Below are 23821 nucleotides of genomic sequence, written 5' to 3'. Positions count from 1 at the left end.
GGGAGGGCAGGCTTCGGAGCTGTGGGAGCAGGGGCCCCAGAACCCCTGGGGGGCCCACCACCCTCCCTCCCCTCCTCCTCTTCTTTCTCCTCCAGCAACGGCTCAGACAGCTCCAGGGGTGACACTGGGATGGCCATGCCACTGGGTGTCCGAGGGCGGTGCGTTTGTCATCCCACCTGCTCTGGTTTATTTATCCACCCACTCGTGGGGAGGTATGACACCTGGGCCACGCCTGGGCTGGGCACTGGGCGGGGGGACACATGGGTGAGCCACAGGGGACAGGCAGGCTTGTTCAGGAGAAGGGAGCCCACCTGCCCCACCAACCCAGCAACCGGCTGGCTCCCCGGACTGGAGAGCTGTGGTTGTTCGAACGTTCACCTCTTTACGGGCCCAATATTGCGTGTTGACATCCTGAGCCAGCAAACCCATTTCAAACCGTTAAAATATCAAGACAATATATTCCTCCTCCAGACACTGTGTCCCCTCCTCCCCGAGGCCCAGCCCTGCTTGGGTACAGCTGATGGCAGCGCACTGCCCACCATGACCCTCCCACTCTGACATCCAGGGCTCCTTCAAGCTGGCTTTATCTGCTAATCACCCATATCCCCAGGACTGCCTTGCAGTCACACAGTAAAAGGAGCCAGCATGCAGGAAGGGGGAGCGTTTTCTGGTCCTTTCTGCCTCTTCCACAGCAGCTGACATTACTTCTAGGAGAAGCATCATCCTAGGAGAGAAGACGGTGTGGGGTGGAGCGTGTTAATCTGTTCCTTTCTTCCCCTGGCCGCGTAGCTCAGAGCAGAGGTGGCCAGGGCTGATTCATGGGCGTGTGACCTGTGCAGTCGCAGGGGTCCCCGCGCTCAGAAGGGCCCTATGCTTGGTTTGTCGCCCTGGGGTCACTATCTTGAAATTCTTCCGAACGATGAACAAGAGCTCCGCGTTTTCATTTGACACTGGGTCCCACGGATTAGGGAGCTGGACCTGACAGTGCAGGTCCTCCCCTTCTCTGGGAACCCTCCTTGACAGAAGGGACCAGAAGCACTGGAACGGGTCTGAGACTGTAATCAGGGTGGGAGGTGTGTGTGTGTGTGTGTGTGTGTGTGTGTGTGTGTGTGTGTGTTGAGGGGGGTTTTCTGCAGCCCAAGACCTCTTGGTCATTAAAGCCTTTGACACCTGGTCCATGGATTTTTTGACTGGCCTGCCCCATCCCACACCCGCTCCAGAGGTAGACCCCTCCTACCTTTCAGGATGACCAGACTTCAAGTTGGGGCCCAGGGCTTTGGGTCTAAGCTCCCATTAGCTGTCAGCTGTTCCCTAAGCCACGAAGCCCATCAGTTTCTTGCACTGTTCCTGCCTCAGTGGGACCAGAGAGGACCGCCTTTGGGGCCTGATATGGACCCATTAGTAGGGACCCTGGTGCAGGACTCAACACCTGGTCCCTTTTCATTTGGGCATATAACATTGACAGCGACATTCTCTGTGGCTCTCTCTACCTCAAGCATGTGTTCGGGGACAGGGGCCGCTCACCTGCCCCAGCACCCCTGCTGCAACACAGTTGGAGCTCAACAAATGTCAAGGAGGCATTTTACAGCCATTAGAATACGGACTCCGAGCCCTGCCTGGATTCCAGTCCTGGTCCTGCCACCGAGAGACACCAGCTACATGGCCCTGGGCCAGGAAATGCGCCCTGCCTCAGTTGCCTCTTTCGTAAAAACAGAAACAGGGTAACAGTAGTGCCTACTTTATATAGTTGCTGTGGCAACAAAGTGAGCTAATACGTGTAAAGAGCTCAGAGCTGCACGGAACACCTAGTCAGTGCCATATGTTTGCTGCTATCAGTGAATGAATGAAACTATAAATTCAGGCTCACTGCGGAAATTTACTGGGCCGGTCTTTCAGATATCATTCATTCATTCCCTGAATGTCTGTTGGGTGTTGACAGTGAGTCAGGCACGGTGTTAGGTGCGGGGGATTAAAAGGTTGAGTAAGTCGCGGGGACCCCTGCGACTGCACTTTGCTCTCAGAGGACTCACAGGGTGAGGGCTCCCGATGGGGAAGTGGATGCGGCTCCTGTGGTCTGTTCCAGGTGTGAGGCCGGGGGGCCTGGGGAGGGTCCCGGGGAGGGGGTGTCGTCATCTTTCCTTGAGTGGGGCAGACGGGGCACCAGGACGGACGTACCTGGAGCTGAGCCTAGCTGCGACAAATAGATGGCATCCTTAGCTAAAGCACACGTTGGATTCAGACACTTAGGAGGTAATGTTTTTGGTTTTTGTGTTTAATGATCATAATAGAAAAAGACAAAAGCAATAGTGCTGACAACGGACACGACTCCACAGCCACATTTTTACATCCATCAAGGTTAGATATTTTTCACCAAAGAGCGCCTTGAAGCCCTCCATTAAGAAATCGTCTTTTCACTGTAGTAAAAGTTAGTGATCTCATCGCAAAACTGGGGGTGGGGGGTGTTGAGTAGCAAAGGGTTACAAGAATAGTTAAAATACCTTTTTTTTTAATTAAGTAAACTACTTACAAGTTGATTATGAAAACATTAGTAAGACACAGAAACGTTTCTGATTCTCTCTGCGTGAAGAACTGGTGTCTGGAGAGCGGCTCGTTACAATACGGTTTCTGCAAAACTTTAAATAGTAGAAAGTGTGACTATGCCTTCAATCAGGGGTGGGGGGGTGGGATGGGGCACATGGAGAGTCAAAAACAAGGTTAAGATGCAGGTTTGTCCACAGGCTGTTAGGCAGCCCCTCCCATCCTCATCCTTTCCAAGCTCCCTGCTGCCCCCCCCCCCCCAAGAAGCGCTTCTCAGATGCAGCAGAAGTCAGGTCCCTCCAGGTCCCAGGGACCACAGCTACTGGGACAAGTTCAGCCTCGCCTTCCCATCCGCTTTGTAGGGCTTCCTCCATCCGGGCCGAGTCTCCCCTTGAGAGCCCAAGGTGGTGGGAATGGGGAGTCCATGGATACCCAAGACTTGCTAGGCTGCAGGCCACTGCCCTCTGCTGGGATTATCTGACCTCAGGGCTGCAGCCGGGATCCCTGCTGTTGCCCAGAAGAGCTCTGATGCATTCGACGACTCACAAAAGGGGGAAAGGTAGAGCTTTGGAGCTAGCATTGCCCACCGCCGGCTTTCCCCATTTCACCACAATTGGTGTTTTGGGGCCAGTTCATTCATTCTGTGTTGTTGGGGGTGCTCAACAGCATCGCAGGCTCCTATCCGCTAGATGCCAGTAGAAGGTCACCCCCCACCAAGTTGTGAAAACCAAAATTGTCTCCGGACATTGCCAAAGATCCCCCGAAAGGACAGAATCTTCCAAGATTGAGAACCACTGGCATAATGGTGGAGAAACGTTGCTACATGGATGCCCTGGGCTCCTGCCGACCAGCCCAAGCTCTCACAAACCTCTCAGAGACTCCGTCCCCCCGAAGTGTGAACGTTTGGAAACTCCCTTCCTACCAGCATACAGAGCCCTGGTCAGAATCACCCAGATTGCTGGGACAATGCTTTGGACTGGACGTGCAGTGATTCTCTCGTTCCTTAAGACCGTAGTGGGACAGCCCCCGGGATCACTGGTGGCTGCTTAGCCACATGGTGAAGAATAAGGGCTCTGGATTTCCCCAACTGCCACAACACACAAGTTCCCTGCACATATGCCTTGGGGATGTGTCAGGATTTAACCCCAAGGCAGGACAGGTCTCAGCCACCCTCCTGGGATGGCGGGAAGGACCCAGGGCCAGAGGATGGAGCCTCATGAAAGCAGCTGGCTCGAGTTCCAGCAGGTGCAAGTCCGTACCATGGCCGAAGGATGGGTGCGGGGTACGTCTGGGGTACCGCGCAGCCTGTCCTGCCTCTCCCAGGGCTCCCTCTGCTTTTATCATCTCTCTTGATAAAACAATTTATGACTTTCCCAGTGACTCAAAACAAACAACACAGACTTACACTCCCAAATCTATGGAGCCAATTTTTCATACATTTCGACCATTCCATTTTGCTCCTGACAGCTGCCCTCTTCTCACTCTGGGGGAATCGTTCCTCTCTTCAGTCACTGTGGTTTGCACTATTTTGTCCTCTGTCACACACACCGCCCCGCCCCCCAAAAAAAGAGAGGCAAGAAAATGCCCAAGGTCTAATCTCCCAGAAGTGACTTTCCGGGGACATCTGGCCACCTACTTGATTCTGATGACCTGAGTCTCTTGGAGGGGCTCCTTCTTTTCCGCTTGGAGATTATGAACTCTGTCCCTCTGGGCTCTCAGCATTCAGCTCAGCCGGCCTGTCCCATGTCCCCGTCACGGAATGACCGAGGCCAGAGGCCCATGGGGCAGGCAGGGCAGGAGAGGTGGGGCAGGCCACTACAGGACAATGGGACTCTGACTGTTCCTGTGGGGTCCCTGAGCACAGCTGCTTGGTTGTTCCATCAGGGCACCCAGCCCAACTAGCATTCATTCTGGGGGGGGGGGCGTCAAGGGCACGTGCCAGGACACGGCCCAGGGTGCCGGGGGACAGCTGGCAGAGAGCACGATGCTGGTCCTGGGGCTGGTGCTGGCAACCCAGGGCCAGCCCTGCACTCCCCGGTGACTGCCCAGCAGGCTGGGAGATGGTGTCCTGGGCCAGGCAGCCGGGGACCTGCCAGTTCTCCACCCCTTTACCCGCCCTGACATTACAGGTCCTCACTGGGGGCTCTCTAATGCTTCTTTACTGCTGGGAGGTTCTCAGACTGCTCAACATGTGCACATGCTCCTGTCCCCCTTCCAGGACCTACACTTGAAATCCTTGATCCAGGACCCAAACAGCCCCAGCCTCGGAGTCCCCGTCCTGGGTCGGTCCGTTCCAGAGGGTTCACGGTGGAGAGCGTGCACGCAGGGAGACGCCGGGTAGCCACCCAGCCTGGGGAGCCAGCAGCGGCGGATCTGAATCACAGCTCTCTAGATGTGGGTTCTCAGACGCACTGGTCTGGCCTCAGTTTTCTCAGCAGAAAAAAAGGGGGGATGATAATTAACGTGCCCTTCTCTGCACCTCACTTCTGCCTCTCAGGGATGGGTTGAGAAGTCAATGGGATACAAACAGAGCACAGCACAAGGAAGATGCACGATAGATGAGCACAGTAAGGATAATAATTATCAATAATATCACTGCTAATGATGAAAGAAGGTCATGCTCCTGAGGAAGGACAGGAGCATTTGTCTGGAAGGAGTCAGGCGCACAGCAGACGATGGCCGAGTTTCTCCAGTCTCCAGGGAGGGATTCCAACATACGCTAGTGGTCTGGCCGGCATCCAGGCCTTCCATTTGGAACAGGCTGGAAAATGGCTTATTGCCTCCCCAGCCAAGTGGTACCAGCCTGCCCTCCCTAACTTTCTCCCTCCGATCCCAGGGATCTCCTGAAAGAAGATACAATCATCTCTCTCTGGAGGGCAGGGGAGGGCAGGAAACTCTCACCTGCCTCTTGACCTTGATCTCAGGGAAAAGGGAGGGACAGCAGAGCAATCACCCCACCCAGGCCCATGCAGGAGGTGGAATCTCCTCGGGACACACCTGGCTAACGTGTCCTCTGGCCTCTCCTCCAAAGCTCCCGTGACAGTGGCTCCAGCCCTCCTAAAGCAGGTGTTGCTTTGTTCAGTGAAGTGTCCCACATGCAAACAAACACAGGTACGGACACCTGTGGCTTGCAGAGGGAAGATGGGAGGCATGTCAGAGGCCCAAGCATGGGGAACATTCCAGCAAATGCAGGACCCCTTCTCTGAAGAGCAGCTCCTGGGATCCCTGGGTGGCGCAGTGGTTTAGCGCCTGCCTTTGGCCCAGGGCGCGATCTTGGAGACCCGGGATCGAATCCCATGTCGGGCTCCCAGTGCATGGAGCCTGCTTCTCCCTCTGCCTATGTCTCTGCCTCTCTCTCTCTGTGACTATCATAAATTAAAAAAAAAAAAATTGAAGAGCAGCTCCTGAAGAGGCAAGCCCCTTCTTCCTCAGCATCGGCTCATTAAGTCAAGGTGGGCTCTGGGGCCAACCTTACCCAGGTGAAGCCAGGTGGGAGCCCCAGGCTGGGGCGTGAGACAGGAGCCTCCATCCTGCCTGCTTGGGAGAGGGTCTCAACAGAAGGCCTGAGCCTGGGCTGGAGCCTCACCCACAACACGGACCACCCTGACCCTCCTCGGCGGTTCTGGCTGCCTGAGCCTCCCTCCTTGCATGAGCCCCTTTGTTGGGCTCTAGGTCATGGTCAGGGTCCTTCTGCACGTCTCCCAAGAAAGCTGCTCTCTAGTAACTTCTCTGGCCACACAAAAACTCTTGTGTTCAATTTTAAAGAGAGGGGCAGGTAACAGGGCCCCATCCCTGAAGCTTAAACAAAGAGAGGGCAATGGGCAGGGGGACGAGCATGCCCCATTCGGGGGACGATCAGACTTCTACCTGTGGAGGAAGCCAGAGCTGGCCCGGGCCACACCATGACATGGGGCCTTGGGGAATGGCCTCTGTAGACCCAGAGCCTTGTTTAAATGTACCCTGGAGGTGCCACCCAGCCACTGACGGCAGCATGGTGCAGCAGCACGAGGCTGGCTTTAGAGCCGGAGGGTCCACACTCAAATCTCAGCTTGCCACTTTCATGCTGTGTGGACTCAGGTAAGCTCTCCGCCCCTCTGAGCTTCTGGTTCCATATCTACGTACTGGAGCAATGATGCTGTGAGGTAATCATCCAGATTAAACACATACATGTGCGTCTCTAGCCCGGTGCCTGCCTGTTACCTAACACCCAAGACAGAGCCGAGCTAAGTAAGGCAGGCGGGACAGCACAGCACCCTCTCTGGCTGGAAATCTGTCCTTTACCCTTAATTGGACATTCTCATGCACATCTATCCTTGTTGTTATCTAAGTGGTGGTGGGAAAAAAAAAATGGATAAAAATACTGTAGGAGACTGGGACAATCGTAGAATGCAGTTTGAATAAGATGGTCCCTCAAGCTCCAGGTCCTGTGTCTGTGGTCCTGACACTGAAGAGAGAGAAATATTTGGAAGTTGAATTTAACTGGCATTTATGCCAGGGGAAATGAAAGCCTTCACGGGGGAGACCCCTGTGCCCAGAATTACCCAGAGAACACCCGGCCCGCCAGGGCTGCCCTGGATACGTGGAGTCTTTCCTTAGAGCTAGGACCACACTCTCTGCTCCTCCTCTGTCACAGCACACAGAACCCTCTCTCCCACTGCCACTGCCGCAGGCCATTTGGAGGACAGGGAGCTGTCACCTGCCTCTTCACAGGGCTCCTTTGAGGCTGTGGGGTCAGAAGGTAAGGAATCAAGATATCTGGGCCAGAGTGACCCCCACAAAGACACCAAGCATCACCTTGGTTCCCCATCCTGGCTCTGGACCTCCTCCTTGGGTTCTCCTGAAGACACCTGTATAAGAAAAGCCCTTGCTGATTGGGCACACGTGGGGGCTTGGGACGGAGAAGAGTTTGCTAGAGAAGTAGCCGGGGTGACAGCCACGCCATGGCTAGTCACGCAGCCCAGCCCCCGGCTTGGTCCCACGGAGAGCACAGCCCTGTCAGTGATTCCAGAAGGAGCCCAGGCACAAGGTCCCTCTCTGCAAGGGTCACGCTGGCTCTCTGCGCTCGTGACCTCCACTTGAGCCACAGCATTTGTGCACGCGTGCACAGCCACAGTGACAGATGTGGCTAAACAGAACTGGCGGCCGTCTGCTAACGCTGTCTGGAGGTTGGGCTGGTAATCCTGTTATCACAGCAGCTCAGCGCCAACCTCGCAGGCGAATGACTGCCTCTGGACAATTAAGATGTCCCTTTGCCTGTCATCAGGAACACTCATTTCTCCTGAGACCACAGGGACACACAATTAGCCTTTTTGCAATTGTCCCCAAACAGCACCACAGGTTCCCACCCAGGCTTTTAAGTTTCTCAACCACATAGGGGACGTTTAGAGCATTTATTTTCTTTTGCACGGCACGGGGGAGCAGGGGGGCAAGGAGAAAGCCACTCCTGGCCTGTAAGTGAGGGAGCCCGCATGTGAGCCTCTCCCACTCTGCTGGGCACAGGGGAGCCACCTGGGGAAGGGAGGTACCGTGCAGGGGCCTTTCCTAAGGACAGAAGAGCGAGTCCTTTTCCGTGCTGCCCCTCTCTCCCAGTGCCTCCCATCCTGTTCTGGTCTTTGCAGGAGGCTCCCCTGCTTCCCAGACCCCCCAGCCACTGGCTTGGAGGAATGCAAGGAGGCTGACTCGGACAGAGCTCGTCCCCACTTGCAGGGGAACACGGTCGCCAAACCCAGGGTACAATGCAGGAGTCTGAGCACCCTGCCCACCTGGCACACAGCTTCCAGACCCCATAGGCATTCTCCCCGAGGACAGCTGAGAAGTAGGAATTTGCTTAAGACAGTGCTTCCTTGGGGCTGAGAGAGCCCAGTGAGTCAGGAAGAGTCCCTCCTGCCCCGGGGGCTCCAGCACCCTGCCCTGTGATCACAGGCCAATCGCCCTCTCCCTCCCATCCGTCGGAAGATCAGGTGGGCATGAGCCCGCCATCCCTAAAGTCCCGTGATTGCTCAGAGGAGAAAGAGCATCTTCAGGCAGGTGGTCTGAAGACTTGACTACTTGGCAGATCTGCAGTTTTAAAGGCGCTGCTTCTCTTTTTAAAAAGAAGAGCAAGTCCGTCCAGCAGAGAACCCCCCACCCCGGGAAATCTCACCACGTCACCAGTAATTCCCCAGCCTTGGATTTCCCGATGCATCCGGGTCTCAAAAGGGGCCAAGTGTCTGGTGACAGAGGTGCCCTGTCCAAGTCACACGAGGAATGTTCTATGGCCCAGTAACCACCACCGGTATTCCAGAGGGCTGAGTGGGAGACCAAGGCTGGGCTGGGAACACGCCAGTTCTGAGGGCTGCTCTTGCCCGGCACCCCACACACCAGGGGTGTAAGTTGGCATAAAAACAAGACACATATGTGATTATTTACTGCCAGCAAGCGATCGTCCAACCATGTCCATATTTCACACCTAACTGGCTGTTTCCTCTGGTCTTACCTTTTTGGAATATGGTTTCAAAAATCTTCCAATTTGCTCCTCGAAGTCTTTGCCCCATCACGCCTCCAGGGGCTGGAAGCTCACGCTCCCGTGTTTTCTGGATCAGCTTGACCACAGCAAGGAAAATTTGGAAATCAGGGCTGCTTGGGGGAATTCCCGACCCTGCAGGGTCGCTGCCCCCGGAGAGGCTGTGTGTGTGGTCAGAGCTCCTGGTTCCAGAATGTGGGCACAGCCAAAGGCCAACAGTGCCGGTGCCCCGAGCAAAGCCTGGCCCTGCCGTGAGCCCAGTACGGGGTGAGCCGGCCCGGAGCTCGTGGGCGCCCGAACCTCAGAAGGTGAAGGCGTACACCACCCCAACCACCACAATGTTCCCCAGTGTCGCTATGATGGCAATCCAGAGCAAGACGGCGTCGTTGGAGGACCGCGGGGGCTCCTCCAGCTGGCCCTGGCCGTTGGAGGCCGCGTGGACGTTGGTGGAGGAGTTAAAGAGGGAGTACTCCGTGCTGAAGTCCTCGTTGGGCGAGTCCATGAAGGCGCCTCCCATCATGGGCAGCTGCGGAGAGGGAGACAGAGAATTAACTGGGGCTCATGGGGCTCGGGAGGCACCCCCCCAAGATACCCCCTGCCTGAACAGGCAGCCCCGTGAGCACACACAGCCTCTCCCGGGGCTCTCCTCGTGTTTGTTCTCACGGGCAGTGCCTGGTTGAAGCTAGCGAGGAGATTGCTTTTAAGCAACGCTTGGAGGCAGATACGCTCATGCCCATTTCACAGATGGAAGCACTAAGGCACACAGCGGCGGGGCAGCGCACCCACAGCCGCCGGCAGTCGCCGGGACTTACAGACCCCCTCTAGGCCAGGCCCTCCACGCCAGCATGGCTAGAAAAACGCCGTCCCTTCCTCTGCTCATCGTAAAGTTATCACGCTCAGAACATTAAGGAGATGTGAAAGATGATAAAGAAAAATTGAGGGCAGCTTGGATGGCTCAGCGGTTTAACGCCACCTTCGGCCCAGGGCCTGATCCTGGAGACCCGGGGTCGAGTCCCACGTCGGGCTCCCTGCATGGAGCCTGCTTCTCCCTCTGCCTGTGTCTCTGCCTCTCTCTCTCTCTGTATCTCATACAATAAATAAATAAAATCTTTAAAAAAAAAAAGAAAAATTGAGAATCTGCCTCACTGCTTTAGGTTAATCACTGTTAACATTGTGCCATTTTTCTTTGGCACCTTTTTCCTAGGTGAGTGGACGCGGGTGTAGGTGTGTGTGAGACAGAGAGAGAGAAAACACGTCTGAATATGTGGTTTTACATTCCTGTATAACAAGTCCATCAAACACCATTTTACCCGTTGTACACTATTCCACCACAAATACAAACCCCAATATATTTATTTAAAATATTTTATTTATTTATTCATGAGACACACAGAGAGAGAGAGGCAGACACAGGCAGAGGGAGAAGGAGGCTCCCTGCGGAGAGCCTGATGCGGGACTCGATCCCGGGTCTCCAGGATCACGCCCTGAGCCAAAGGCAGAGGCTCAACCACTGAGCCACCGAAGCGTCCTTACACACCCCGATTTGACCCTCCCCCTAGAATTGGAGATTCAGGAATTTCGTTTTTTTTCCTTTTATAAATAATGCACTGATAAGCATCCCATATGTGCATTTGAGCGTACATGCATGCTTATACATGCATTTTTATTTATTGGGTCAGATGCACAGGCACGGAACTTCGGAGTCGACGGGTATGAACACTTCAGAGCGTCTGGCGTACAGAGACACACTCCCCAGAAGAGTGATTCTAATTCTCAAAGCCTCGCACATAAGATGTCAGCGTGTTTGCACTCCAGGGATGGGAGTAAAGGCTCCAGGCTGGGGATGGGGACGGTGGACCCCTCATACAGCCATGAAGAGACCGTCCCTGCTCCAGGCCGTCTGGGTCACTCCAGGGGTGGATGTGCCTTAGGCTCAGGGTTGGCTCTGGCCTCTACTGCTTGCTGGGAACGGCCCCCGAGTGAGTATGTCCTTCGGTACACATTTCCTGAGCACTTGCTGCTATCAGCACGGAGGCCCTGCCGTAGACTCAGGGAATGTGCAAGAGATTTTACAGTTAACCACTCAGCTGTCCTGTTGGAGGTGCCACTGTATCCCCATTTCCCAGATGGGTCAGCAGAGGTCGAGGCTACGGCGCCCCTTGGTGGTGGAGTCAGGGTCGAGGGCCAGTCTGGCCGTGCGGCCGGTGCTTCCCACTCTGCTCACAGCCGCCCCGACTCCGGGGTCAGACTCCGGAGTAAAGATCACCGTCCCCAGGGAGACTCGGACGACAGGGGAGCAAATCGGGGGCCACTTCACTCAGCCACTCCGCTGACAAATACGTACGAGGGGTGTGTTCATCAGGGGCCACAGCGCCAGCCTCTGGATACAGGTGAGCGAGGCAGGTGGGGGCCCCACTCTTACAGGGTCACACTCCAGTCGGGGCAGGAGAGCAGGGAGGAAGGAGAGGCCAGAGGGAGGCAGGCAGGGGCGGAGGAAGGGAGCACATCTGGTGGGAATACAACCAGCAGGATCGACACGGTGGGGGGTGGGGGGCTACCTTCAGGCAGCTCTGCGCTTGGCCGGCCCGGATCGTGGCAGCCTCCGTGGAGCACCTGCTTGCCTTGACAGGAGCGGCCTCTCTGGGCTCGCTCACAGTCACAGGAGCCTGGCATTTCATCACGACACAGCTCTGTCCTTTATAGGTGGGGGCCTGCCAGCTGTCAACCTGGGGGATGTAGCGACAGCAGGGCCGCTGGGGACCTCGGACAGGCCAGGGCTGCTGCTTACGGGGACGTGTTCACCGTGGGAGCACACAGCCAGCGCTGCGTTAATCTACGTGTCCCTTCTCCCCCGTCCATTATGGTTTAGCCGTCTATTAAATTAATAGGTTGACTTCAATTAACAACTCAGTGCCTATTAATAGCTACCACGACAAACCCAAATGAGAATAACAACTGATATGCACTCTATGAAAAATACTATTAAGAGTTTAAGGAAGAGAGCTGCGAGCTCCTCTTGGCCCCAAGCTGGTGACACAGGAGCGGAGGGTCACAGCTGCTTCAGGCACAGGCAGCCTAAGGGGGGGTGAGGGGCTGGTGGGGCGGCGGGGCCTCTGGGTCCAGTGCCTTCCCATTAAACCCATCCCTGCTTTAGGTCTCCTCTCCACTGGAGCCCTCCCTCCTGTGTGACCTCAATACCAGGTCCTCGCCTCGTGGGCACCCGTCCAAGACACAGCTCCTGTCTCCTTCCCCTGGAGGTGGGACCGGTCTTCTTCTTCTTCCCTTTTTTAAGACTTTATTTATTCATGACAGAGAGAGAGGCAGAGACATAGGCAGAGGGAGATGCAGGCTTCCCGATGCGGGACTCGATCCCAGGACCCCGGGATCATGCCCTGAGCTGAGCTGAAGGCAGACGCTCAACCACTGAGCCACCCAGGCGTCCCCCTGTGTTAGTTCCTTATGGTGGCCTTAACGAGTCACCATGAACTTAGTAGCCTAAAATGACACACATTTATTCCCTTCCAGGCCCAGGGGTGGGAAGTCTGACACAGGTCTCACCAGGCTACCAGCAAGGTGTTCACTGAGCTCCCGCCTCTGCCAGCTTCCAGAGCCACCCCCCTTGGCCCGTGATCCCCTTTCTCAGTCTCCCAAGCCTGCAGTGCAGCATCTTGCAACCTCTTTCTTCCCTCTTATAAGGACCTTGGTGATTATACTGGGTTCCCTTGGATAATCCAGGATGATCTCTGATCTCAAGATCTATCTCTCTCTCTCTCTCTCTTTTTTAAGACTTATTTATTTATTTATTTATTTATTTATTTATTTATTTATTTGCGAGAGGGAGAGAGGAGAGCACATGGGGGAGGAGCAGAGGGAGAGGTAGACAGAAACTCAAGAAGATTCCCCGCTGGACTTGGAGCCTGACTCGGGGCTCGATCCCATGACCTGAGCTGAAACCAAGAGCCAGATGCTTAACCTACTGGGTTCCCCGGGTGCCCGTGACCTCAAGATCCTTAACCTTAATCATTCCTGCAAAGTCTCTGCCCCGCAAGGTGACCTATCCAGAGGCTCACCTCACTGGAGGTCGGTCTACCGCTACACAGGGAAGACTTTTGAAGGCAACCACGTGGCCTCCTTGTCTAAAGCTCCCTCAGCTCCACTGTTAACAGAAAAAAGGTGACAAACAAGATTCTGTGGAATTAATGAACTGAAGTCAGCAGAAGGGCTCCCCACCGGCTGTCTCCCTAAACCCAGTCCAGAGACCCCTGTGGGGGGACAGTGCATTCTCCACAGGGTGAGCCCCTTCTCTGCCCTGCACCTGTCATGACAGCTCAGCGCTGCCAGAGACCACGGCTGGTAGCTGATGGATGCTCAGAGGGTGGAGACAAGGGTAGGTTCTGGTGCTAGAAAGACTCAGGGGTGAATCCTGCTTCATCCCATCTAGTAGAGCCAGAATGGGTTCTTTAACTCGTTTGTAAGTAATGGAGATAATTCATTATCTTCAGTGGAACCAGCAGGATTCTTGCAAGGAGGGAATAAAGTCATAGATGATAAAATGTGGCCCAAGATAGTCACTCAGTAATTCCTCATAGTCTTTCCTTTTATCATTTTTGTAGAAATTCAAAACTAGGAGCACCGCATGCATCTCCTATCCAACTGCTTAAGCTGAAGGGAGGGATGGGGAACCTGGTGTTGCCAGTCATGAGCTTTTATGCGATCAGTTAATCAGACACTCTTTGCAGGTGCAACAGACAGGCCCCTCCGTCCCCAACTTATGCTTAGGCTGAGAGATGCTCCAAGTCTGGCCAGCAACTGTCACTCGATCCAGCTGTCTTAGGTGTTCGGTTCTTTTGATGTTTTTTCCTTTTGTAAAACAGATTCTACACTCAAAGGGCTGGAACAGATACAAAAACAAGTTTAAACGGCAAAATCCGTGAATAGAAAACAACAAACAAAATGGTCAGCCTCAATCGCGTTATTGGGAAGCTGGAAAGAGCTGACCAGGAGGATTTATGGAGTGAGGGATGGTGACTGGAGTCACCCCAGAAGCAGGTGGCGAGAAAAGCACCTGGAAGGTCCCTTGGAGATGCCTCTTGGATGACAACTGGGCTTTTCTCACACCAGTGGGCAGGTGTGGTCACTGGCCCCCCGGGAGGGAATCCTTGGATGAGGGTTCAGGTCAGAGCAGATTTGAGGGTGAAGAAATCTAACTTCACACCCCGGAAGGACCATCCCCGCAGAAGACAGAGGCCCAGGGAAGCAGAATTGGAACCCAAGCATCTCTCCGTGGAGTCACACTCGCCATCAGGGTGCCACAGGACAGGGCAGGGGCGGGAGGAGGGGGAGCTCATTTCCCCATCACAAGAGGCGGTCACGTCCCAGTCAGAAAAAAACCCGTGGGCTTGTTGGAGAGGGGACACCAGGACAGGTCAACGTTCAAGGTCCCTGTTCTCAATGAAGGCTGTGTGCTTCCTGACAGTAACTTGCAGGAGGCCAGGAGCCTTCCCGGTTTCCCGCAGCATCTCCAGCGCCCAGAACACAGCAGGTGCTCAGAAAACATTGGATGAATGAACAAAATCCTGGACCATCGGCCAAGAATCCTGCGGGCACCTAGAGCCAGCACTTCCTGGCTGGGAGATCCGGGCCCATTTCTTAACTTAACCTGTCCAAGCTCAGGTTTCGCACAGAAGCATAGTGGAAATGCCAAACACTGCTTCACAGATGGGGCCTGGCAGCAGGTGGAGAACGGTTTCTGCGGTGGTGGCATGGGGGCTGGGGGCACGTCACCGAATATACTCGGACAGCATCCCTGACATTAAAAGGGTCTGCAGGGACGCCCGGGTGGCTCAGTGGTTGAGCATCTGCCTTCGGCTCAGGGCGTGATCCTGGGGTTTCGGGATCGAGTCCCACGTCGGGCTCCCTGCATGGAGCCTGCTTCTCCCTCTGCCTGTGTCTCTGCCTCTCTCTCTGTGTCTCTCATGAATAAATAAAATCTTTTTTTTTTTAAAGCATGCCTACAAAATACTGTACATTAGACATGGATCCACACACATGAAGTCAAGGATCATAAATGTATGAGCCCCATTCACCATAGCAGCTGCCTCTGAGGAAAAGGCTTGGGGGCAAAGGAGACTAGTTTTGTCTATATAATATTTTATGCTAAGAAAAGATGAGCAAACAGGATAAAATATTACAAAGAGTCTCCTCTGCTCACTGGGCACATGGGTGTCTGTTACTTTTCGGTATTTTTCAACTTGTAACACGAAGAGCAATGCTTTGAGCGCTGGAGCAGGTCACAAACGGGATGGGTGACCATCACCACTGCGGGCCCGGCGGCTCTCAGGCCAGCACGGTGCCCTGCCCCCGGGTCCCTGTCCCTCTGGGCTGGAGTCCCTGTGTGGCTCGTGGTGGCCGGGCACGGTGTGGAGGGGCTCCAGGGAGTGCGGCTGTGTGGACCCCAGGGCACCATCCGCCGGGGTTCCCAGAGTCCCCTCCCCACCCCTGCCCTGCAGAGCTGCTCTAGTCCCCATCTGTTCCTGCCGAGGGAAGGGGGAGGTTAGATAAATCTCCCCTAAGCTGGGCCTCTCCAGAGGAAAGAACAGAAAATGCTTTCACAGGGAAATCTTCAAAGCTTGGTAACCAGAGGTGGCCCTGGAGGACTTTCCTGAATAATGCCCACACTTCAGAGGAGGGGACATGCGAGACAATGGGCATTTGTTGCTGGAGGCTCTGTGAAGTGGGCTTGCTGGCCACCAGACCCTCCTCCTGTAGAAGGCCATCCTCGGGGCCCCTGGGGCATCCCAGCCACGAGGAAAGGATCTGATGCTCCTGGGCTGTGGATTTCAAGGCGAAACTCATAAGAGGGTAGAAACATCTATATGGTCCCCACCCCCAGTGGGTGGTGGCACTCTGGTGCCGCTCAGGGCTGGGACCCCTGGCCCTGCTTCTCTCTCTGAGCCTCGCTTCCCCGGGGAGCAGCTCAGCTGAGTGATGGCTAAGGCCAAGCCCAGTGCTCGGAAGCCCTTGCCAAACGCTGAGAAAGCCGGAGTCAGGTCTAGATGGTTCTAAAGGGAGAGATGGGTGGCAAGGGCCAGGAGACAGGCCGTTAGATAAAATCCTCACCCAGTTCAATCTGAATTTCAGGGAAACAACGGCAAGATCATTTTTTAGCATAAGCATGTCCCAAATAGTTGATTGGACACACTTAAAGCAAAAAAAAATCATACAGAAAGATGATCTGACATTCAGATTTAACTGGGCCTCCTGTGTTTTTATTTGCTGCATCTGGCAACTCTGTGTGCGGTCAGTCTGAGAAAGAGCTGCAACCTCGGAGTTTGTGCAAGGGGCCATGCCCTCAGTTTTGTCTCTCTGGGGCATGCCATCTGCAGGCTCCCTGGGTGACCCAGGTCACTGGAAAATTTCAGGATACCTCCAGCCAGCCTGCTAACATCATAAAGACAGTTTCGCCCCTTACTACTTCTCGCAGGGTCTCCGTGGTCCAAATATAAAGGCTGGATAGATTGGGAGCGCCGTCCATCCATTTGTTAGTCATTCAACAAATGGTGAGAGCCCTCTTTGCACCTGGAGGAGCTGGACCGGCATCAGGGATGCCCAAGGGGAGCCCTGGAGGGCCTGACATTTAAAAGGAATACGGACTAATACACAGTCGTAAAATGGTATTTCACGCACTTTAACTCGGATAAGAACAGAGCAACAGATCTCCCAGCGTGACTCCGGGCAGGTTGCAGTTAATTCCTCAGAACAGAAGAATCAAGCATGAGCCTGAGCCCTGGCTCTGTGCCTTTTGGGCTGTGTGACACGAGCAAGTATCTGACCCTCTCTGGGCCTCCGTTTCCTATCTGTTCAAGGAGGATGGGATCCACCCTGTGGGGGTGCTGTGGGGGTGAGTACCGTGTCCTGGCTCTAAGGACTCAACACCTGGGGTCCCTAATTTTAAGTATCGTGGCAGCTGGAGGGAGAGTCGGGGTGAGGGAGGGTTCCAAATCGCGACTGTGGGTGCGGTCACGGTCTCTACGCATTTGTGAGAACTTACGGAGCTGTATGAATGCCCAGGAGAGGGTACCTCCCAGGATGCACATTAGAAAGGAAATCACAGCACATCTCGGAAGGCCGCTGCTGCTCTGAGCCATGCTCTCCACCCCTGGGAGGGGTGGGGGTGAGGTGGGGAGACTCTGGCTTTCCCCCTGCACGGGACCCCACCTGCAGAGCCGGGCTAGTGAGGCTGGACCCCAGCCCACGTCGGGCCCTGAAGCCTGCTCTTTCCACAGCCCCCAGATTTTCCTGTATGGTCAAGACAGGTAGGGAAACTGAGGCACGAGGTCTACTGCAGAGTTCCTGTGACATCACCACAGGCCGGCTGACACTGACCTGAGGACATACTAAGCACCCTGCGCCTTCTGCCTCCTTGTGGCTGTTCACACCCTTCCCTGACCCAGAAGCCCGTCCTAGACCTGTACATACCCAAATCCTACTCAACTTTCCAGGCCGGGCTGCTATTTCTGGAACCCTCCCTCGAAGTTTCAACTTCCTTTGGTTCTCAAAGCCTTTTATTTGTGGCTTTCCTGCCATCTCCCCAATGCCAGAGCACTGCGTCCTGCATCCATAAGATACGGTGTGTGTTCACATGCACACACGCTTGCACGTGTGTGCCTTACATGTGGTCTTAGGTTCATAAATGCCTTGGAGAGTTTCTTACTCTCTCCGCAACCCCTGGATTGCCCAGGCTTTTCATGCAGAGTCACTTTAGGAGAGAAGGAGGGAAAGAGAGAGGGAGGGAGGGAAGAAATTTGAATCTAAGGGCTGGCATCTAGCTCCTGCTGCCTTGGTTAGCACATAACATGGATAAGAAAACACTTCTAATCAAGGGAAGTGATAGTCATGTGAAAGTCTTCAGAGCGGGAGCCACTGCCTGTCACCTGTCCCCTGGAGCTGGTCTCCCGATGGACATTTGGGGCTCTTATTTCCTTAGATTTGGAACACAGCTCCCCAAGGTTGAGTGGAGCCACCTCCCAGGGCTGGCTACAGGGCTGGGTCAATGGGCTCCCCCGCAGACCCCACCAGAAGGCAGGGCTTGGGCTGCGGCCAGTTGCTCAGAGGCTGGAGATCCCCACTGGGCAGTGTGGGGAGGGCTTAAAAGGAGTGATTGCAGTGGATGATGGTGATCAAGACACTGGAGTCTATACCGCCAGGTCCAGGAGAAGGCTGAAGAGGGCAGGGGTTTGTTGGGGGCACCTCATAGTGTGAGGAAGTTCCTTTATGATGCAGGCATGGATGCCATATGGCCACTTCTTTTGCAAAGAAGCAAAAGACCTCACAAAACAGACTGCACACCCAACAGATATGCAAATACGTGTTCACCAAAACACTTGGATACACATGTCCATATAGCATTATTCAGGATAGCCCCAAACCGGAAACAAGCCAGTTGCCCACCAACAGTAGAATGGATATGTGACTGGGGCGTATTCACACAGTGGAATTCTACAGTGAGAATCATGAGCCACAAGCATGTACCATGGCATGGATACATCTCACAAACACAGTGATGACCCCAAAACCCCAGAGGCAAATAAGAACATGCTACGAGATTCCATTTATTTCAGCGGTCCTCAACTGGGAGTAATTCTGCACCCCCAGGAGACATTTTGATTGTTACAGCTGAGGAGTAGGATGTGCTACTGGCTCGTCGTGGGTGGAGGCCGGGGATGCAGCTGAACATCCTATGATGCACAGGACAGCCCCTGACAACACAGAATGATCCAGTCCCAACATCAACAGCGTGTAGATTGCAAAATTCCGATTTTTATAAAGGTCAAAACCAGGCAAAATTAATATCTGGCGTCGGATTCAGCCTATAGTTGCTGCTGGGAAGAGGGACAGGGGGGTTTCAGGGTAGAAGGCGGCTGTATTCTCATCCGAGCGCTGGTTACAGGCGCTCACTTGGAAAACACACATCAAGCTCTACGCTGTCCCGTGTGTCTGTCCTACTTCAAAAGTTGTCCTTTAAGAAGATGGAGGGAAGAGTCAGGCCTGCACAGGAATCTTGAATTTGATTTCTTTTTTTTTTTTAAGATTTTATTTTTTATTTTATTTTATTTTTTAAGATTTTATTTTAATTATTTATTCATGAGGGACACACAGAGAGAGGCTGGGCCCCAACCCGAGGGGAGCTTGATGCGGGACGCGATCCCAGGACCCTGGGATCACGACCTGAGCCAAAGGCAGACACCGAGCCACCCAGTGCCTCTTGAATTTGATTTTAATGACTTTTGAGATGGAACCTCTATTCAGACCATCCACACCTTTTGGGACGTTGCTCCCTGTTCCCGGCACATCAGGCAATGCTCAGAATGAGCTCCCTGTCTGCAAACTGCAGACAAAGAGTATCCCCCTGTGGCCATCATTCACCCACACGTGTTGAGCCACCCACAGAGACCCTGCAGGCCCCAAGAATGGAGAGATTAAGGTGACCCAGGGGCATCCTGAGGGCAGACGTCACAGTAGGATGTGGGGCGGCCAGCTTTGTCCCCACTGCACCTTTGATTTGGATCTCCAGAATGGCACCGCTGGGGCGCTGTCATCCATGCCTTCAGCGAAATGGATGCAGAATCTGCCTCCAGGAAGAGGTAAGCCCTCAGCTGGCAAAAAGAAGGAACTGGAAGGTGTGTGTGAACATGTGAGCCTCATGGGCTCCTGACCAAGCTGGGGCTTACAAGTGGCATTTAGGCCAATCCTCCTGTCTCAGCACAGAAGTCAACTCCCATCCCAAGAGCCAGGCTGTTGGGCTTGCAGTCTTAAGTGGAAGCAGGACTCCCATCTCACTCTCCAGTGAGATTTCTCCCTGGAACCTGGGAAGGTGCTGCAAGATATGCTAATGAGCGCAGGTTTGACGACACCTCCTTGATGAGGAGTTTGTGCCAAGGGCACCCACCCTATCAACTTCCAGGTTGTAAAAACAAAGGTCCGCGTGGCACGTGCTGGAAATAAGGACCCCCCCAAATAAAGGGAGCGTTTCCCTGTAAAATGGTAACATTTACACCCTCTACAACGTAAGGGAGGCAGCGCTTCACGGAGGCCAGCTCAACATTCCCAGTGAAGGATGAAGCCTTCATGTCAGTCATCAGCCTCTGAGCCCCAGGCCTTCGAGGACAGTGGAGGAGGCTGAAACCTTCAAAAGCCTCCCCACCTGCCCAGGCCCGTTGCCTCAGGACACCACGTTGTCTCTCTCATGTCACCTTGTCACCTTGCTTCTTGCTCACCCCATACCCACCCTGGTTAGAGAAAGTACCTCTCAGGGAGGTAGTATTTCCCCATCTTACAGATGGTAAAACCACGGCTTCGATGGATTCGACTCCCCCGAAGTTCCAGAGCCTGACTTCCAAGTGCCTGGCTGCTACAGGGTTCCAGGCAACACTCCAGGATGATTATTCTGGAAATGAATAGTCTGAGCATTAGGGGGTTCATAGCAATGTTACAGGATGATTCTTAGGGAAACGAACAGTATCTCCTATATCCCCGCGCTCAGAGGCTGGAACATAGAAGGTGTAAAGGTGGCAAGGGGCCGCGGACGGAAGCCTCCTACAGAGGCCCGCTGTGCAGGCTTTGCGGAGGAACGTGCCTGTGTCCTGCCCACCCTCTCCCCGAGCCGTGCTGACCAGCTGGGGCTCCCCACACCATCCACGCGCCACGAGCAAACAGACCCTGCTTTGGTCTCACTCACAAGTGGGAAATCCTTTTCTCTTTCCCATGAGGGTATCAGCAAAGAGCTCAGCCTCCTTCTGCAGATGTTGAAACTGCACACCTGAGTCCACGCTGGCCCCGACCCCCGGGCATCCTGCTTATGATCACTCCAACGGGCATCTCGCCCAAACCCCAAGCCCCGAGAGCCTTCTTATGAAGCCACCGGCCCCAAGCTACTTTGGGACGCTGTCCTGCAGAGAACTGGCCTCCCACTTGGCTATGTTGTTGAAAGAGCACAAGGCAAAAGTCACTTCTGCCCTTACATCAGATTCACCACACACAGCCAGCCGCCCACCTGGCGGTGTCTTTCTCCCCGTGGGCGGGAGGTCACGGCAATACTGCGGGGACTTGCCACTAGTGTTGGCTGCTGCTAACGCGCTGATGAGTTCTTACTGAAAAACAGCATATGGAATAAAAATAATAAAAATAAAAGCTAACATTTATGGAGAGCCTGCTCTACACGGGGTGCGTGGTGGGCCCTTGAAGGACCCAGTGGCATTTTATCAGGAGGTGGGTACCACTCCCATGCCTGTTGACAGGTGACGAAATGAAGGCTCACGTGAAGGGTGATGCTGAGGCATCAGCCCACGATCCTCTCTGTGGCCACAATGAGTGGACTGGGCACCGTGCCGGACGAGGAGAGGCACTTCCTTCTCTTGTTGGGTGTCTAAAATGGCCAGAAAGGCCAGAGTCACACCCGTGACACTCACAAATGTGACAGGGCACAGTGACATCAGGACCAGTGCTGAGTGCACACACACAGCTTCTGGAGCCATGCCTGTGTTTAGGTGGAGCACCGAGCCACTGTGGCATCAGTCTCCTTCAGCACCCAGCGGTGGCAATGGGTCAGATCCCATACCCTCGTGGACCACACGGCCCAACACGCCACCTCCTCCTGTACCGGATGTGCCGGTGTTTCCATGCGGCCACCTCGCTGCTGTCCCCCAGTGGACTGTCCCTCCACTGCCTGCAGGTCCTCCCTCTGTGCCCGTGTCCTCCCCTATTGAGCCGGCTGGTGGCAATAAGCAGGACTCTCAAAGAAGGGCTGCTCTGGGTGCTCTGTTACTTCATGGGGTCACCTCAGTCTCACACCAGCCCAGCAGGAGGTGGGTGGCTAGGTGCTCAGAGGGGTGCAGTCATTTCCCCGAGCTTGCACAGTTACAAGTAACTGACCAGGAACCTAAGTCCAGGGGCACTTAGTGGTTGAGCGTCTGCCTTTGGCCCAGGGCGTGATCCTGGAGACCCGGGATCGAGTCCCCTGCAGGGAGCCTGCTTCTCCCTCTGCCTGTGTCTCTGCCGCTCTCTCTGTGTCTCTCATGGATAAATAAATAAAATCTTTACAAAGAAAAAAGGAATCAAAATCCACCTCTGCCAACTGCTTACCCTTATTGTCCACTCTAGGCTGAATTAAGCCTTTCTCCACTGGGGTCCCGTGCTAATTTGTTCCCACAACTGATGAACCATGTATTACACTGCCTTATGTCTATTACAGTACATCGTATTTATTACATTATTGTATTAGATTATATCACATTAGGTGATGTTCTGTTTTATTATGTTATAGTTAGCGGGGAGCTAACACATTATGTCCTGCTACATTACAGTATATCACGCTTCGCTGTGCACTTTATTACGTGACATCATGTTATGTTACGTCATGTTACAGTTAGTTGTGGACTAATATTAAGTTATTTTGTTGCAGTGGGTAATATTCTGTTAGATTACACTATATTACGGCTAGCTATATACTAAGATTACATTATAGTACATTTGCTAAATTCCATTATATTCCATTGTGTTACAATTAGCTGAGTACTTTACTATCTTTCTTAGGGACTGTGAGCTTCTTTTTTTTTCTGTATAAATTTATTTTTTATTGGTGTTCAATATTCAATATTTGTTTTTATTGGTGTTCAATTTGCCAACATATAGAATAACACCCAGTGCTCATCCCGTCAAATGCCCCCCTCAGTGCCTGACACCCAGTCACCCCCACCCCCCACCCACCTCCCCTTCCACCACCCCTGGTTCGTTTCCCAGAGTTCGGAGTCTCTCATGTTCTGTCTCCCTTTCTGATATTTCCCACTCATTTTTTCTCCTTTCCCCTTTATTCCCTTTCACTATTTTTTATATTCCCCAAATGAATGAGACCATGTAATGTTTGTCCTTCTCTGATTGACTTATTTCACTCAGCATAATACCCTCCAGTTCCATCCACGTTGAAGCAAATGGGTATGGTGGGTATTTGTCATTTCTAATGGCTGAGGAATATTCCATCGTATATAGACCACATCTTCTTTATCCATTCATCTTTCGATGGACACCGAGGCTCCTTCCACAGTTTGGCTATTGTGGACATTGCTGCTATAAACATCGGGGTGCAGGTGGGGACTGTGAGCTTCTTAAGAACAAGAACGGAAGTCTGGTTTCCCCTTGAATTCCCAGTACCTAGCATGTGAACTCGCACAGAGCATTTTATTAAAAACGATTTGCTCAATTAGTTGCTGTGCATTGTGCCACCCGATACCATGTCTGTGTGGTGGACGAGGTGGTTCTACCCGCAACTGAACATGTCGACACCCACGAAAAGCCCAGGGGCCCAGGAAAATAAGGGTATTTCTGGAAAGTCTCAGAGCACTACAGAATGAAGAGGAAAAAGCTAATTCACCACTTTTGAAACCGTTGCCATAGAAACTGAGCACAACGCAGCAGGAAAAAAACAAAAAACAACAAGAAAAAAAACGCTGGCTTGTCAGAACACACATCATCTTTGATTACCAGTAATGGAAGCAGCACTTGCCTTGAGGGACTGAAAGGCCAGCCCGTGGTGGTCCGGGACTCCCAGGACCTTGTCCTCCACCGAGTGTCCGTGGTCCTCAGTGAGAATCAGGGGCCCCTGCTGGGGTTTATGACACTGGCTGAGAACCTCGAGGAGAACCGGCCGCCCTGCCTGCTGCACCTGCCAGCCTCTCGACAGGGCCTGGTTGGTTCAGCCATGAGAAATTCCTGTCACCATCACTGGGT

General features: G+C 53.7%; 1 protein-coding gene across 1 annotated transcript in view; it reads right to left on the bottom strand.

Annotated features, from left to right (window-relative positions):
* Positions 1-2251: 2251 nt before the first annotated feature.
* Positions 2252-23821, bottom strand: part of C8H14orf132 (chromosome 8 C14orf132 homolog) — a 47717-nt gene continuing 26147 nt past the window's right edge. Inside the window, exon 2 of the mRNA XM_025443060.3 lies at positions 2252-9566. Coding sequence (XP_025298845.1) covers positions 9342-9566 — 225 coding nt within the window. The 3' untranslated portion in view covers positions 2252-9341. The remainder of the gene's footprint in view (positions 9567-23821) is intronic.

The sequence above is a fragment of the Canis lupus genome, chromosome 8, assembly GCF_003254725.2.
Source record: "Canis lupus dingo isolate Sandy chromosome 8, ASM325472v2, whole genome shotgun sequence".
Classification (NCBI taxonomy): domain Eukaryota; kingdom Metazoa; phylum Chordata; class Mammalia; order Carnivora; family Canidae; genus Canis; species Canis lupus.
This window is presented reverse-complemented; position numbering and strand designations above follow the sequence as displayed.